General features: G+C 39.3%; 1 protein-coding gene across 2 annotated transcripts; it reads right to left on the reverse strand.

The window, feature by feature from the left end:
- Window positions 1-8,541: 8,541 nt before the first annotated feature.
- LOC113069468 (complement C1q tumor necrosis factor-related protein 6-like) lies at window positions 8,542-10,433 on the reverse strand. 2 transcript variants are annotated; one of them, XM_026242559.1, is made up of 3 exons: window positions 10,105-10,433; window positions 9,136-9,264; window positions 8,542-9,000 (listed from the first exon to the last, which is right to left on the reverse strand). In XM_026242559.1, exons 1-3 carry the CDS (start codon window positions 10,349-10,351, stop codon window positions 8,711-8,713), a joined length of 666 nt encoding a protein of 221 aa, XP_026098344.1. In that variant the 5' UTR covers window positions 10,352-10,433; the 3' UTR covers window positions 8,542-8,710. The 2 variants fall into 2 exon arrangements, with proteins under 2 accessions (XP_026098344.1, XP_026098346.1); XM_026242561.1 differs by lacking the exon at window positions 8,542-9,000 and having other exon boundaries at window positions 9,142-9,224.
- Between the last annotated feature and the right edge of the window lie 4,640 nt (window positions 10,434-15,073).

Genomic DNA, 15,073 nt, shown 5'->3' on the forward strand with positions numbered 1-15,073 from the left:
TTTCCTATTTGAAACTTGACTCTTCAGAAGTTACATCATGTACTAAGACAACAGAAAATTAAAGTTGAATTTCAGACCAAAATGGCTAGGAACTATACTCTCATTCTCACGTATTATCAAGGAACTTGCTGCTGTAACCATTTAAAATGTGTTGGGTCTTAAACCTTTTTAACAGTAGATGGATGGAGATATAGAGCAAGGAATCCCCATATGTAAAAGATTGAGATTTGCATTCTAGGTCTGGTCTCTAAAACGTCTTTACATTAGTAGGCCTAAACCTAAACCTATATACCTAAACCATAATTTATCACTAAAATCAGGAGGAAATGATAGTTGAATAACAAGTAAGGAAAGCACATAACTCTGGTCATAAGGTTAAACCAATTTCAAGCAAATTTATACACCAATTCTGACTGGTTGCTTGGAATGCTGATCCTGGAACAGTTTACACTTGAGTATAATTTTAATGCACATGAAAACATACCAGAATAAAATATTAGTCTTGCAAACAAAAAGACATGTTAGATATGACTTTGAGATTCATGAGTTTAGTAAGATTATCATAGTAAGATTATGTCAGATTATGGAAAGTCATGGCCTTATTGTTGGAGGTTTGGACACGTAATCCAAAGGTTGCGAGTTCAAGACCCGCACAAGCAGGAATTGTGGGGGGAGTGAAATGTATGCACAGCTGAAAGCTTCTTCCCATCGTTTAAATTTTTACATAGGTTCTCAATGTAGAACATATGTGACCCTGGACCACAAAATCAGTTTAATTGCTGGGTATATTATTAGCAAAAGCCAAAAAAAACATTCAATGGGTCAAAATTATAAAAAAAATATATTTTATGCCAAAAATCATTAATCAAATAAATGAATCAAATAAATAATCAGATTAATTTATCAAATAAATGAATCAAATAAATTTCATTCTGACAACTTAAAATGCGATTCCTCTTCAGGAACTTGAGCTGCGTCAAGGACGACTGGGGAGCGCCCCCAGCGTGACGTCTCTGAATCATGTGTGTGTAATCAGTCCAATGGATGGGAGAGACGTCATAGGTGGGTGATGTCAGAGACCAGAAGCATAAAAGCACGAGAGGCACAGCCGGCATCAGCCTTCTGTCTTCAGCAAGCGCTCTCTGTGTGTGTGTGTACTGTTTGAAGAACTTTTACGTTTGTGAGTCTTATTTAGTGTTGTTTGTCATTCCCCCAAAAGTATGCAAAAGCACCCTCCAAGACCAAACACAAAAAGGGGCAATGGCAAGCAGCGTTTCAGTCTGTGTTCCTCCCTGTCCTCACTACATCTCCAGGTGGACACACACACAGTTTGTGCGTTGTTTGCCTGGGAGCGGAGCATGCAGAGTCGGCTCTCGTTCCTGGAGGGCTCTCTTCACCGAGGGAGCCTTCGCTAGCATTCCCCGTGGCACTGGTCCCGCTTCCGCCGAGTCGGAGCGGCGATCTCGCTCGTGGGGTTCGCAGTTGGATTTGGAATAGGGAATGGAGATGGCGAGTCCTATCTTCTTCCTCACTGCCAGATCTAGCACCCGCTCTCAGGGATCGGAAGCGTGCTCCAGCGCTACTTCTCCCCGGGGAGGCGGCTCGGCATTTCATCTATCTTCCTCCGAGGAGGTTGATGTGGTGATTGTCGCTGAGGATTCGCCCCCTCAATCGCCCCAGTATGAGAAGCTTTTGAGGTGGTGCTGTGGCCAAGTTAAACATCGAATGGCCAGCCGAGGAAAAGGCTGAACCGCAGAAAAGCAAACTGATGAGCCTGTTCTGTGAACTTAGCCGCCACCTCCGCGCCGAAGCCTGATTTTTTAATTTGCACGCTGAGGTGTGTAAATTGTGGAAAACCCTTCTCGGCCCGCGTCTTCATCCCCGTTTCTGATCACTCGGCAACGTAGCGGGGATGGATGAGCGCGGTTATAAGGCGATGCCCCGGGTGAACAGACGCTCGCGAGCTATCTGTCTCCCGGCGCGGCATCGTCATTAAAGGCTCCGGCGCTGCCGCAAGGAACCAACAAGGAACCGAAACTCCATCGGTGACAGAATGGAGAAAAAAACCTTGGGAAAACCAGGCTCAGTTGGGAGGCCAGTTCTCCTCTGACCAAACGAAACCAGCAGTTCAATTCCAGCTGCAGCAAAGTCAGATTGTGCAGAAGAATCATCTTTTCCTGTGGTCTTGTCCCGATGGTCATCTGAGACAAGGTCTTTACAGGGGATCTGTATCTGGGGCTCTAGATGTCCTGGTCCTCCCCTGTTTTCAGGGATGTAGAGGTCCTTTCTAGGTGCTGATCCACCATTTGGTCTGGATACGTACTGGATATGGGTGACTGCAGTGACCCTCTGATCTGGATACAGACTTGATCTGGTGGCTATGGGAAGTGTTCCCGGTTTTCCATTTACCTAATTAATGCAGCCTAAAAATCATTTAACAGATTTGGATATTAAAAGCATATTAGTATGTTATGTGTAAGCCAGGTTAAAGAGATGGGTCTTTAAAGAGCCAGTAAGATGAAACTTCTAAGCTTCCTATCACTGTTTATAAGTCCTGTACAATAGCTTTAAATCCATCCAAGGTTAAAAAACATTGTCATTTTGTCAAATATCATTTTAAAATTACCCTAAATTCTCATAGATCCCCAAAACGGTTCGAGAAGCTGTTCAAAAGATTCAGTTTCCTTAAACCCCACCTTTCGGTAGCATACTGTGTTCTGATTAGTCAACTGACATAGTTTTGATTGGTTGTTCTGCACACAACTTCATGGTAAACAATGCGTTAGCATCTGTTTGGGGTGAATTATGTCTTATGCCGTCTCATCGCGAAGCAAACAGTAAATAAAAAACTTGAACAGTCTCGCTGCATTTTCTTCTGTGTGGGTGTATTCAAGCCGCGCCTTCAGTTTGAATCTGATAGCGCATTCAGCGCGGGGGCGTGGTCACATTAGATATAATGAAAGGGAGACATGAAAAAATGGACATCGCGTTGTTTTCATATGGATTACTTTATCACAGAATATTTGTTAGCACCCTTGTTACACTTCATTTAATGACGTGTTTGTAAATGAAAATCAGCGCAGACAAAGTCTGCAGACAGCACACATACTGATAAGACCCTCGGAGAAAACAAACACATAACTTCATAATCATACTTCGCGTTGTGATTCGGAGATGCTTATTGGTCTAAATAAAGTTGGTAATGAACCCTCTTTTATGGCCAAACGCTTGAAAATCCCGCCTTGTACTCACCGAGATTAGAAAAGCAGTCATCAGTGAAATGTTGTGAACACAAAAAAAGGATTTGTTGTACTGCTCTGGTATTGTGGTAAAAATGAATTTTAGCCATGGTTCTTCTGATCTTCATTCTTTGGCAGTGAAAATTAAACAAACTTGCCTTTACAATTAAAAACACACTGTCTCCTCGACATGATGCTATCACACCAACCAGAGCGTCTGTGTGGGGAGTGGGGCAGGTTAGAGCTTTGTTTCTCCCAAAGACAGTAGGCGGAGATTATTATGCAAAGTGTTTCTAGTGACGTACATAGAGATGGGCAAAAGATTTGAAATCTATAACGTTTCAGCGATTCAGAGTCGACTCCTTACTTTAGAAGCCAATAACTTTATAAATCGTATACGTTTTGGTTTAATTACTTTGCACATTGTTTACACTGATGGACAAGCTACATCATAAACTGTAATACAGGTATTTTTTATTTCCCCATCTGTGTGGCTCTTTAATCTAGATAATAAACTGCAAGAGTGTGTCTGCCTCCCGAACAATGTTAGGTAGGTTATTCCAGAGTTTAGGCGCCAAATAGGAAAAGGATCTGCCACCAGCAGTTGATTTTGATATTCTAGGTATTATCAAATTGCCTGAGTTTTGAGAACGCAGCGGACGTAGAGAATTATAATGTAAAAGAAGCTCATTCAAATACTGAGGTGCTAACCCATTCAGCGCTTTATAAGTAATAAGCAATATTTAAAATCTGTACAATGTTTGATAGGGACCTTGTGCAGTGTTGACAGGACCGGGCTAATATGGTCATACTTCCTGGTTCTAGTAAGAACTCTTGCTGCTGCATTTGGACTAGCTGTAGTTTGTTTACTAAGCGTGCAGAACAACCACCCAATAAAGCATTACAATAATCTAACCTTGAGGTAAATAAAATGCATGGATTAAATGCATGGATTAACATTCCTGCATTTGACATTGAGAGCATAGGCCGTAATTTAGATATATTTTTGAGATGGAAAAATGCAGTTTTACAAATGCTAGAAACATGGCTTTCTAAGGAAAGATTAAATAGCACACCTAGGTTCCTAACTGATGACGAAGTATTGACGGAGCAGCCATCAAGTCTTAGACAGTGTTCTAGGTTATTACATGCAGGTGCTATAATTAACACCTCTTTTTTTCAGAATTTAGCAGTAAGAAATTACTCGTCATCCAGTTTTTTATATCGACTATGCATTCCATTCGTTTTTCAAATTGGTGTGTTTCACCGGGCCACGAAGAAATATAGAGCTGAGTATCATCAGCATAACAGTGAAAGCTAACACCATGTTTCCTTATGATATCTCCCAAGGGGTAACATATAAAGCGTGTAGAGTAGCGGCCCTAGTACTGAGCCTTGAGGCACTCCATACTGCACTTTTGATCGAGATGATAAATCTTCATTCACTGCTACTAACTGATGGTGGTAATATACAGTAAGTACGATTTAAACGATGCAAATGCACTTCCATTGATGCCAACAAAGTGTTCAAGTCTATGCAAAAGAATGTTGTGGTCAATTGTGTCAAACGCAGCACTAAATCCAATAAAACTAATAGAGAGATGCAACCATGATCAAATGATAAGAGCAGGTAATTTGTAACTCTAAGGAGAGCAGTCTCAGTACTATGATACGGTTTAAATCCTGACTGGAAATCCTTACATACAGTATACCATTTTTCTCTAAGAAGGAATATAATTGTTAGGATTACACCTTTTCTAGTATCTTGGACAGAAAAGGGAGATTCGAGATTGGTCTATAATTAACTGGTTCTTTTGGGTCAAGTTGTGTTTTTTTATGAGAGGCTTAATAACAGCCAGTATGAAGGTTTTGGAGACATATCCTAATGACAATGAGGAATTAATAATAGTCAGAAGAGGATCTATGACTTCTGGAAGCACCTCTTTTAGGAGCTTAGATGGTATAGGGTCTAACATACATGTTGTTGGTTTAGATGACTTAAATTTATACAATTCTTCCTTACCTATAGTAGAGAATGAGTGGAACTGTTCCTCAGGGGGTCTATAGTGCACTGTCTGATGCGACACTGTAGCTGACGGCTGAATGGTTACAATTCTATCTCTAATAGTAACAATTTTAGAAGTAAAGTAGTTAATAAAGTCATTACTGCTGCGATGTTGGGAAATGTCAACACTTGTTGAGGCTTTATTTAGCCACTGTGTTGAATAAATACCTGGGTTATGTTTGTTTTCCTCTAAAAGAGAAGAAAAGTAATCAGATCTAGCAGTTTTTAATGCTTTTATGTAGGATAGTTTTTTTTGTTTTTTTTCTAGTTTTGTTTTGTTTGTCACGGTGTCCGTCTCGCCTCAGTGCACTCAGGAGATTGTTCTGCCAACCCTGCTGGAGATACAGGGTACAGTGGTCTCCTGCAAGCACCACGCCCAGTTACCACCCGCGAACGTAGCGGTGCTGAGTGGCTCACCGCCTCCGCGGAGGTCTCTAGAACGGTTAGTACGGTTGTCTCCTGCCAGTCCGCCGCTACAGGGCGCCGAGCTAGCTGTTCTGATTACACCAGAGGTCAGTCTCGAGAGAAACTACTAAATGTATCTCAATGGGTCCTGCACAATGTAGAAAGAGGCTACACAATTCAGTTTGGTTCTCCTCCACCTCGATGGCACATCAACTGCCTGGAGATGCTGGCCGTGCTTAGTGCACTTCGTTATTTTCTCCCAGACCTAAGAGGTCACCATGTGTTGGTGCGCACCGACAACACAGCAGTGGTCTCTTACATCAACCACCAAAGAGGTCTGCACTCATGCCGTTTAAGCAAACTAGCATACCAGATCCTTGTGTGTGCCCAGTACAAATTCCTCTCGCTCAGAGCAATTCACATTCCTGGGCATATGAATATAGGAGCAGACATCCTATCCAGGCAGGGGCCGGTGCCCCCCTCAAAGGCGGAGGGCACCATAGTCCACCCCCGCCCGGTGCTGTGGAAGTTATGGGTGTGGCCTCTGAGGGAGCACAACTCGTAGCTTCTGGTCTCTCAACCGAGGTTGTTGAGACCATCCTCCAATCCAGAGCTCCCTCTACGAGGAAACTGTATGCTTTGAGGTGGAAACTTTTCACTTCTTGGTGTGGAGACCACCAACTCGGCCCAGTTAACTGCCCAATTGGTATAGTGCTGGAGTTCCTGCAGGCCCGTTTCTCCGCAGAGTTGACCCACTCCACCCTGAAGCTCTACATGCCAGCCATTGCGGCCTACCACGCCCCTCTCGTTGGCCAGTCAGTGGGCAGACACCCCCTTGTTACACGTTTCCTCCATGCTGCACCGAGGCTGAAGCCTCCAGTATGTTCTCATTTCCCCACGTCGGACCTGGCTGTGGTGTTAGAAGCTCTCTCTAGGCCACCCTTCGAGTTTATTGAGGAGATCTCCAATCGCCTTCTCTCTATTAAGACTGTCTTCCTGTTGCCGATATCCTCTCTGTGGCCCTTTCTTATATAGACTTTGCGCCCAGTCTGGCTAAAGCTTTCCTTTACCCTCGTGCGGGGTATGTCCCTAAGGTTCCCTCCTCTACACCATGGCCTGTCGTATTCCAAGCCTTCAGTCCTCCTCCCTTCAGGGAGCCAGACCAGAAGAAGCTTAATTGTATGTGTCCAGTGCGAGCATTTTGAGGTTATCATGTGATTTATGTCGTTACTAGCGCAACAACTTACGAGTGACAGGTTAAATCAATCTCATTGTAAATATTTTGATGTTTATGAAATTTCCTCATTTTGTGGTCTTGATGAAGAAACAGCTGCCTTTGTATTGTGATTGTAGTATAACCAATACATTTTAAGTTGATTTAAATTTGTATATTTTTAACCTTACTAATATGACCCACAGTTTAATCCTTATATAGTTTTTTTCTTTCGGAAACCCCAAATCATTATGTTTTGAATACGTTGTTACTTTATTTTATGCACAACATTTTTAAGCCACAAGCAAAGCCGGCTTAAATCTCCTTTGTTTTCCTATTTTTCTAGTTTAATTAACTGTCTTGTTTCATCCCTCCAGCTTATAAACACAACAACAAATCCAGTATTTTGATGCACTGATTATATGAATATTATGATTATTCAAAGATATATATGATTTTCAATGTTTATCGTACAGAAAACTCATTGCTAATACTTGTATCACTCAAATGTAATTATGTATTAATTACTATATTATCCTTATATTCAGACCAATAGAGTAATACAGATTTTTTATATACATTACACCTTTGGAGTCAGGATTATTTAATTGCGTAATTATGTTTAGCTTATGCCAGATGGGTGTCGACAGGGATTACATTTTCACAGCCCTGTGTTCATCAAAATAGGCCATAGTCAAAAATGGCAACATAGCTACTCCTAATCAGAACATCTGGAGAGAGTTTAGTAAGAAGGTAGAGAACAAGATCACTGCAAATGCTCTATCAAATTAAAAATACATAACATCTGGACTGCTTTAGGGTTCACTCATGCAAGTGATCATGGAAAAAAGTGGCAGTAGTGATGACATTGATTTTGAGCCAAGGTACCTTTCCACACAGATCAAAAGATTGCTGGACTTTAGATAATTTATACTAATAATCATCAATTTATTTGTAAAAGTAAAATAATGATGTTCTGCATCCTTCTAAATACTAAAATAAAAAAAAATAAAAAAATAAAATGAGCTGGGAAAATTGGTTTAAACGGAGTGACATTATTGCATGACATTGCTACCAATTGGCACCACACAAACAAAAAATACAATTTCAGTGTACAGTTGAGGTCATGTTTTTTAATAATAATAATAATAATAAATGAATATAATTTGTATTTAATAATTATTTATTTATTTAATAATCATTTCACTTAAGAATCCAAAATAAAACTTATTAATCACCTTAAAAATCTTTTCCTCTTCGAAACTGTTTTGCACTATAATTTGCACCATAAATTTTACATAAAGTGCCTTGTCAAAACTGTTTTATGCGACATCACAACATAGTGACAAACTAACCTAGTTATTGTGTCAGTAAATTGGTGAATGCCATTACATAAAACTATTTCGGATTTCAGCATTGGAAAAAAATTTACTGGGGAAATTGATTACTGTAGAACACAGAAAAAAAAGCTTATTTATATGCATACTATACTATTTATTTTTGTCAACATTACATGTAAACAGGAAATTCACATTTGCATGTTCATTTTTACACAGTTCTTACATGTAATGTTATACAGCATATACTGTACTGAACAGACATTTGACACAAAATGACACCCAGGCAGAAAAGCTCCATGAAAAAACTGATTGTTGATTGTTACTTTTTTTCAGACATGGATGCAATTGATTAAATTTGGGAGAAACTTGAACTTGCTGTTTTGAGAAAAAAATAAAAGAGAATTTGCAAATTGACCCAAAGCAATTAGGGAAAACTGTAATAAGATGGTCAAAAAGGAAAGACCAAATGACCAGTAAACAGAGTTAGATTATCAGTATTATCAAACACCCATGTATTTGCCAAGAGATGTACACTGACCTGATCACCTTTCTCCAGCATCAAAGTGATTGAATTAGACAATGTTTCATACCGGATACCTGCATCACTTAGAGCATAGTTGTATATAATTGTCATTTGCGATCCATTTTTAAAAAGTCTTAGACCCATGGGTTTGGTTGTCTTGTTATGTCCAGAAAGACTGAAGAAATAGACTCCTTTAACAGGTGCTGTGAAAATGCCTGTAAAGTATAGCAAACAATTAACATATATCACGTGTTTGCAAACATCCTGTGATAACTGCACTTAATTACTTAACTGTAAGGATTCAGAGTGTAATTTAAATAGCAAGATGAAAAAATTTAAATACCACATACCAGTGCCCGTGTTGTAATGTGACCCAGCATTCACAAAGACATTTTGGTAAACAAGTGTGACATCTGTGTTGAAGGGCCCTACATCTCCTCTGTTTCCGAGTGAAGCAGAAAATGCTACGTTATGTTCTTCTGTGTGATAAATCAGAAATGAAATTTAATTCAACATAATACTGTTACTAATGCTGTCTTCATGTGCTATCGGAATGATCGTAAATACAAGTTTCCTAGTCACAATTTGGACATGAATGGCCTCCATAGTCCTATTTGGCAAGCCATAAACTTTAAATATGGCAGAGGAGAAAAACTTAACCCGCTGTAGACCGTTTTTTCTCTCACAACATCTACATTGCTTTCTCCTGCCATTACAGTCATGTATATTTACATATATACTTAACCATGTAATGCATATTGTATGTATTGAACACTGCAAAAATATAATTTTTTTACTGAAATTTAAGAATTGTCAGCCAGAATATCTAAATAGCACTGTGAATGTTTACCAATGAATGGGACGCTTCGTTTTTATTAGAAACCTGTCAGATATTGACTAAATATCTTCTAATCTATACCTTTTGGGTGAAATAAAAAATTCCCAAGAAACAGGCAAGAATGCATATGCTGTCGACCATGATTTCTGTTCTTTTCGACAATAAAGCACTTGAACACGGCAAACTCATATTACAAATCAGAAGTGGCTATTAGGATGTTTTCGATAGCACACAAAGGCAGCTTAACAATTTTTTAACTATGCATAAAAGTTTTGAATTCTTACTATTCGGTATAACTTTAAAAGGCTGTTCCCCACATTGACAGAACACTTTTTTTTCATAGCACTACACTACTTTTGTGAGGATTTTCTTATTTAACTTTGCATCTTGCGACCTTATGTTTTTATTCCTGTTCCTCTTCCTGTGTCTTGAATTTTTTCAAAGCAGAAATGCATTCTGTGTGAACCAGCCCTTACAGTACCTTTTCTCCTAAACTGTTCCTGCTCCAAACTGGCCTTAAGAGACTGAAGAGTGGAGCTCAGTTCTGCCAACAGTGGGTAAAGGCCTGTGATGAGGCAGGACTGCTGATTCCCAGCAGCACCACTCTCCACAGGTAGTCCACTCCTGCCAGTCAGTTCTTCCTTCTCCTTCTCCTGTGGCTCAGACATACTGCTGCAGTTACAGCTGAACAGCACAATCAGCAGCAGATACAGAGTGCTATAGGACATTATTAGGCTATATGAAGATGCAGATTGCTAAACACAAATCAGTTTCAGTAGCCAGATAGCGTCTGTCTGTGGACTGCAAGAGATGGGTTTTATAGGACAGGGGATGTGAAAATAGTTGACAAACCGGCCAAACAGGCAATGCAACATAAGACAGTTGATGTTCATTTAAGGAAGATTTGATAAACACAGGAATAAATGTAGTGGAAAGTAGAATTTAAATTATTTTTATTTATTTATTTATTTTTTCCCATTGGTGCTGCACAGTAGTCCAGTTGGTGGTGGCAATACACTGTAAGTTGGCTTGTCACCCATCATTAAATAGTTGAAAGAAGAAGAAGATGGTTGCTTGTATAGAGACAATGGTGGAAAATGGAAAGCAATCGGATACTGATTTGATATTTTATTCCATGTGGATTAATGTTTTACTCATATTGAGAGAAGAATATATATTTATTTCACTTGGCTGGCAGTTCAACTACATTAAAAATATTATACACAAACAGTAGGGCTGTAACGATACACCAAACCCACGATTTTCAAAAAAGTAACACAAGTTACTTTGTTTTTTTCAATTTATTGACTGACAAGTCTCCTGTCCCCATATTGGGAGAAATCAGAAGTACAGAGGCATTGTGTGCACTGTGTGAACATGATGTAGTTTTAGACTAAATGTGAATGTGCATTAATTCATCCTAATCACTAAAAAAAACAGATTTAGTATTCATCAAAATTAATTAAACCGTGAAATGCAAACTCAGAATATGATGCAAACCTTCAAAAATTGTTAACAAAACTGTATCTAATCCCCTTTTCATTAAAGAAGTGCTGACCTTTTTATTTATTTAGTTTATTTTTGAATAGGCAAATTTTCTATGGGATGAAATTGGACTCAAAATGATTAATAGATGCACGCAAAAATATCAATGTACTACATCAGTTTTATACATGTATTTAACCACAAACAAATGCCTTTTAATTTGATTAGGGATTAAGTTGTGCAGCGATTTGTACATATACAGACATGTTTGCGAATAAAAATGTTCTGTCCTGCATTAATATATCTTAAAGGTCCTATGACATGAAAATTTCACTTTCTGAGGTTTTTTAAGATTAATACGAGTTCCCCTAGCCTGTATATGGTCCCCAAGTTTCTAGAAATTTGAATCGGTGTAAATCGAGATTTTTCTATCTTTCTCTGCCTTTGAGAAAATGGAAGCTCAAACGGGCTGATCTTGAATCTTGAATCTCCTCGTTGTGACGTTGTAAAGAGAATTGTTACCTCCCCTTTCTCTGCTTTGCCCGCCCAAAAATTCAGTCGCAATGTCAGCACAGGCATTACAGACTTTTATGATATGGATTCGACAGCACCGGCACAAACAGTGAGTAACAGTGTTCATTAATGCCTGATCTGTGATCAGTGATTTCTGATGTGTAGCTAATCATTCAAGTTCACACAGACTTTCTTTCTAAATCATTTTAATACTGATGCATCAGTGAATCAAGTCAGTGACTAAACGATCAACTTCACGTTGTTTCTCTTAGTAGCATGAAACAAATCTGTTATTTAAATTGTGATTTAACTACAGAGCGCGATCAAAGAATGCTCCTTTTTTTCTGGAGCTGTTATACATTGCGAGTACATCTGCACACTTGCCCAAACTGCCGTTACAATGAAAGATATATATATATATATATATATATATATATATATATATATATATATATATATATATAACGTTATATTTGAGAGGGGTTCCACATGAATGGATTTCGTATGCAAAGATGTCAGCCAGTCACAACAGTTGTGGTTTACTCGGAGTCTCACAGCAGACACGCCCCTTCAAACAGAGCATTCAAGCCAGAGGGCTAATATCAGGATCTAAAAATGCTTTTTATTTCTACATTTTAAATATAAAAATAATACTAATATAAGTACACCTAAGGAAACATTAAAAAGCATTTAAAGAAAAGGAAATGATCCATGTCATGGGACCTTTAAATTGCTCATGCATGCAAAAAGGAATCCATGCATATGTGGATCGGGTGACGCGTGCATTAATGGACATCTAGTTCGAGTCGATCTTGTTTGGTTCATTTGGATTTTGAGACTTCATTTTCGCAGTTTTCAGCATTTCACGTCCAAGGCTCTGTGCAATCGAGTGCAATACATTAACGTGTACACGATTTGAAAAATTTGCGAACGTGCGTCACTAGTACACTGAAACAAATGCTTTTCAATCGGTGTCTGCAGAGTTAAGATTTACATTAATGTGCAGCATTTTGTTCAAATAGAGACATTTTTGTGAATACAAACGTTAGAGTTTGTATTAAAATTATCATAATTTGTGCATGTACGGATTAAAATGTGCACTTGTGGATCAGGCAACGCACGTGCATTTATTCACATCTCTTCTGAGTCTATTCTATTCGGTTCATTTGAATTTTGAAACTTTCGTTCCGCCCTTTAAACTTTTCCCAATTCACACACACAGCTCACGATCCACCACAGCTGAGCCAAAGAGAAACAGTGACCACTAGATGGCCCACTCACGAACGCATTCTATTGTGTACACAGTTTATGAATGTTACATTGGGTTTTCTTTGTTTCTTTTTGGTTTGGCTATTCTCCTCTGCCTGTAGAAATACAATAAAAAATGTATTGAACTTGTTCTAACTTAACTGAATATCTTATATTAATTTGGCCAAACAATCTGACAAATGTAAAGGCCGTGGACCATCCCGCATCGATGCAGATGTCCAAGAGGGAAACACCTGTTAGAAAGGCCTTAGAGGCAGCCATACCCCGAGTAGAGTGAGCTTTGGCTCCCAAAGGAAGTGGAAGATCAGAGGACTCATAGGAGACTTTGATAGCCTCGCCTATCCAACGACTAAGGGTCTGCTTAGAGGCAGGAAAACCCTTTTTAGAAGGACCATAGTAAACAAGCAATTGGTCAGATTTTCTCCACAGGGCAGCTTTGTGGATGTATGCGTCCAGTGCTCAAACTGGACACATACAGTTTAGCTTCTAAAATAAATGACATCCACCTCCCTACAAGAAAAAAATATTCCACTTCCACTTAAGCAGTTAAACCAAAAATGACAGACACTCTGCAACTCTCAAGAACTTCACTTTAACACTATAGGTGAAGCAATCAACAAACACTTAAATAGACAAGAGTTTGAACAAGAGCTTAAAATCCCAACACTGGAACTGGAAGATGGCAGTTGCATGGATGGAACCTCTCAGCCTCTCACCCTGGACTGCAGCTCTTGGGGGTTCCTTTATACTCCAGCTAACTAGCTAAACAGGAGTCAGGTGGCACTCGTTAGCCTGCCAAGCACAGAGAGGAGGAGGAGTAAAAGAAACAAGATCACAGTCTACACACACACACACACACACATACACATACACACAGTATGGTTAATGAAATCAAAAGACAGAATCACTTATGTCCCTATGGACGTAACACCCCCACCACTAAGTTTTTTTTCTTTTATCCCTCGATTTGGAGAATTTTTTTTAATATATATCACTTAAATTTCAGTACCACCGGTCCTGGACAGTGCATGGGCAATCACATTTTCAGAGCCCTTCATATGACGAATGTCGAGATTATACTCCTGAACAAATAACGCCCATCGCATCAAGTGTTTATTCGAGTTAGACATCTGGACTAGGAAAGTCACAAGATCAGATTTTAAGTGTGCTTGATGGAGAGGAACACCATCACACCCCATTTCAATACCACAAATCAACACATCCGTGCCAGTGTATGAGCTTTGCGAGAAGGGCAGTAATTCTTTTAAGACAAAGGACTGTGCTGAGCCAGTGTCACGCAAAATCACATTGCGGTGCGTCAAAACAAACTCATCTGCTAACACAGCAGCATTCAACAACAAATTTACTTTTTGTTCATTTAAATGAATGACATCACCTTCAGGAAGACAAGTTTTAAAGTCCTCCAGTAATATCAATTGCTCAAAAGTAGTGGCCTTACTGGAGAGACACCATTTTTCAAACATTACTCTTTTCTCTCTCGCAAATTATACATGCGTCTCTCTGACTTTGCATGCACTCGAAACTTTTGGCGATATGCTTCAGGAACTAGTTCATAGCCTCTGAGAACAGCAGTTTTAAGGATATTATAATTGAGAGACTGCTCAATTGGCAATGACGAGCAAATCTCTTGAGCTTTACCTGTTAAGCTACATTGCAGCAATAATGCCCACATATCGCTTGGCCATTTAAGTTTACCTGCGATGTGCTCAAAAGCGACAAAGTAGGCATCAGCCTCTGACTAGCGGAAGGGAGGCACAAGCTTGATGTATTTGCTGACATCAAATTCCTGAGCACTCCTTGTGTGTGAGATTACAGGTGCAGGAGGAGAAGAAATGGAGATCTCGAGCGCGGAGCTGGAATAGGTTTCCTGCTTACCTTTGCTGACCATAATGCTATAGTATGGAATTTAACCTCTCTATCAGTTTCTGCCTCTACCACTCTGAGTTTTAACCGTAAATTCTCATTCTCCTGCTTTTTACTTCAAGGTCTAATTCCTTTAGATGAATGGATAAAGCTTGCACTTTTAATAGTATTTACACCAGAAGCAAACTCTTCAGCCACCGCATTTGTCGCAACCGCAGGGTGTTCGTCAACTTCTGTTAAAATACCATTGTATACGAGCTGCTTAAACAAATAATCCTTAAATCACTTTTTTTTTTCTT

Source organism: Carassius auratus, unplaced genomic scaffold, assembly GCF_003368295.1.
Source record: "Carassius auratus strain Wakin unplaced genomic scaffold, ASM336829v1 scaf_tig00001651, whole genome shotgun sequence".
Classification (NCBI taxonomy): Eukaryota; Metazoa; Chordata; class Actinopteri; order Cypriniformes; family Cyprinidae; genus Carassius; species Carassius auratus.

Bases quoted from the DNA above. Each gene is read 5' to 3' on its own strand.
- LOC113069468 (XM_026242559.1), bottom strand. From the start codon at position 10,351: ATGTCCTATAGCACTCTGTATCTGCTGCTGATTGTGCTGTTCAGCTGT. The intron at 9,265-10,104 runs GTACTGTAAGGG...TTTATCACACAG, and splicing joins GGAACAGTTTAGGAGAAAAG to AAGAACATAACGTAGCATTT. The intron at 9,001-9,135 runs GTATGTGGTATT...TATACTTTACAG, and splicing joins ACATTACAACACGGGCACTG to GCATTTTCACAGCACCTGTT.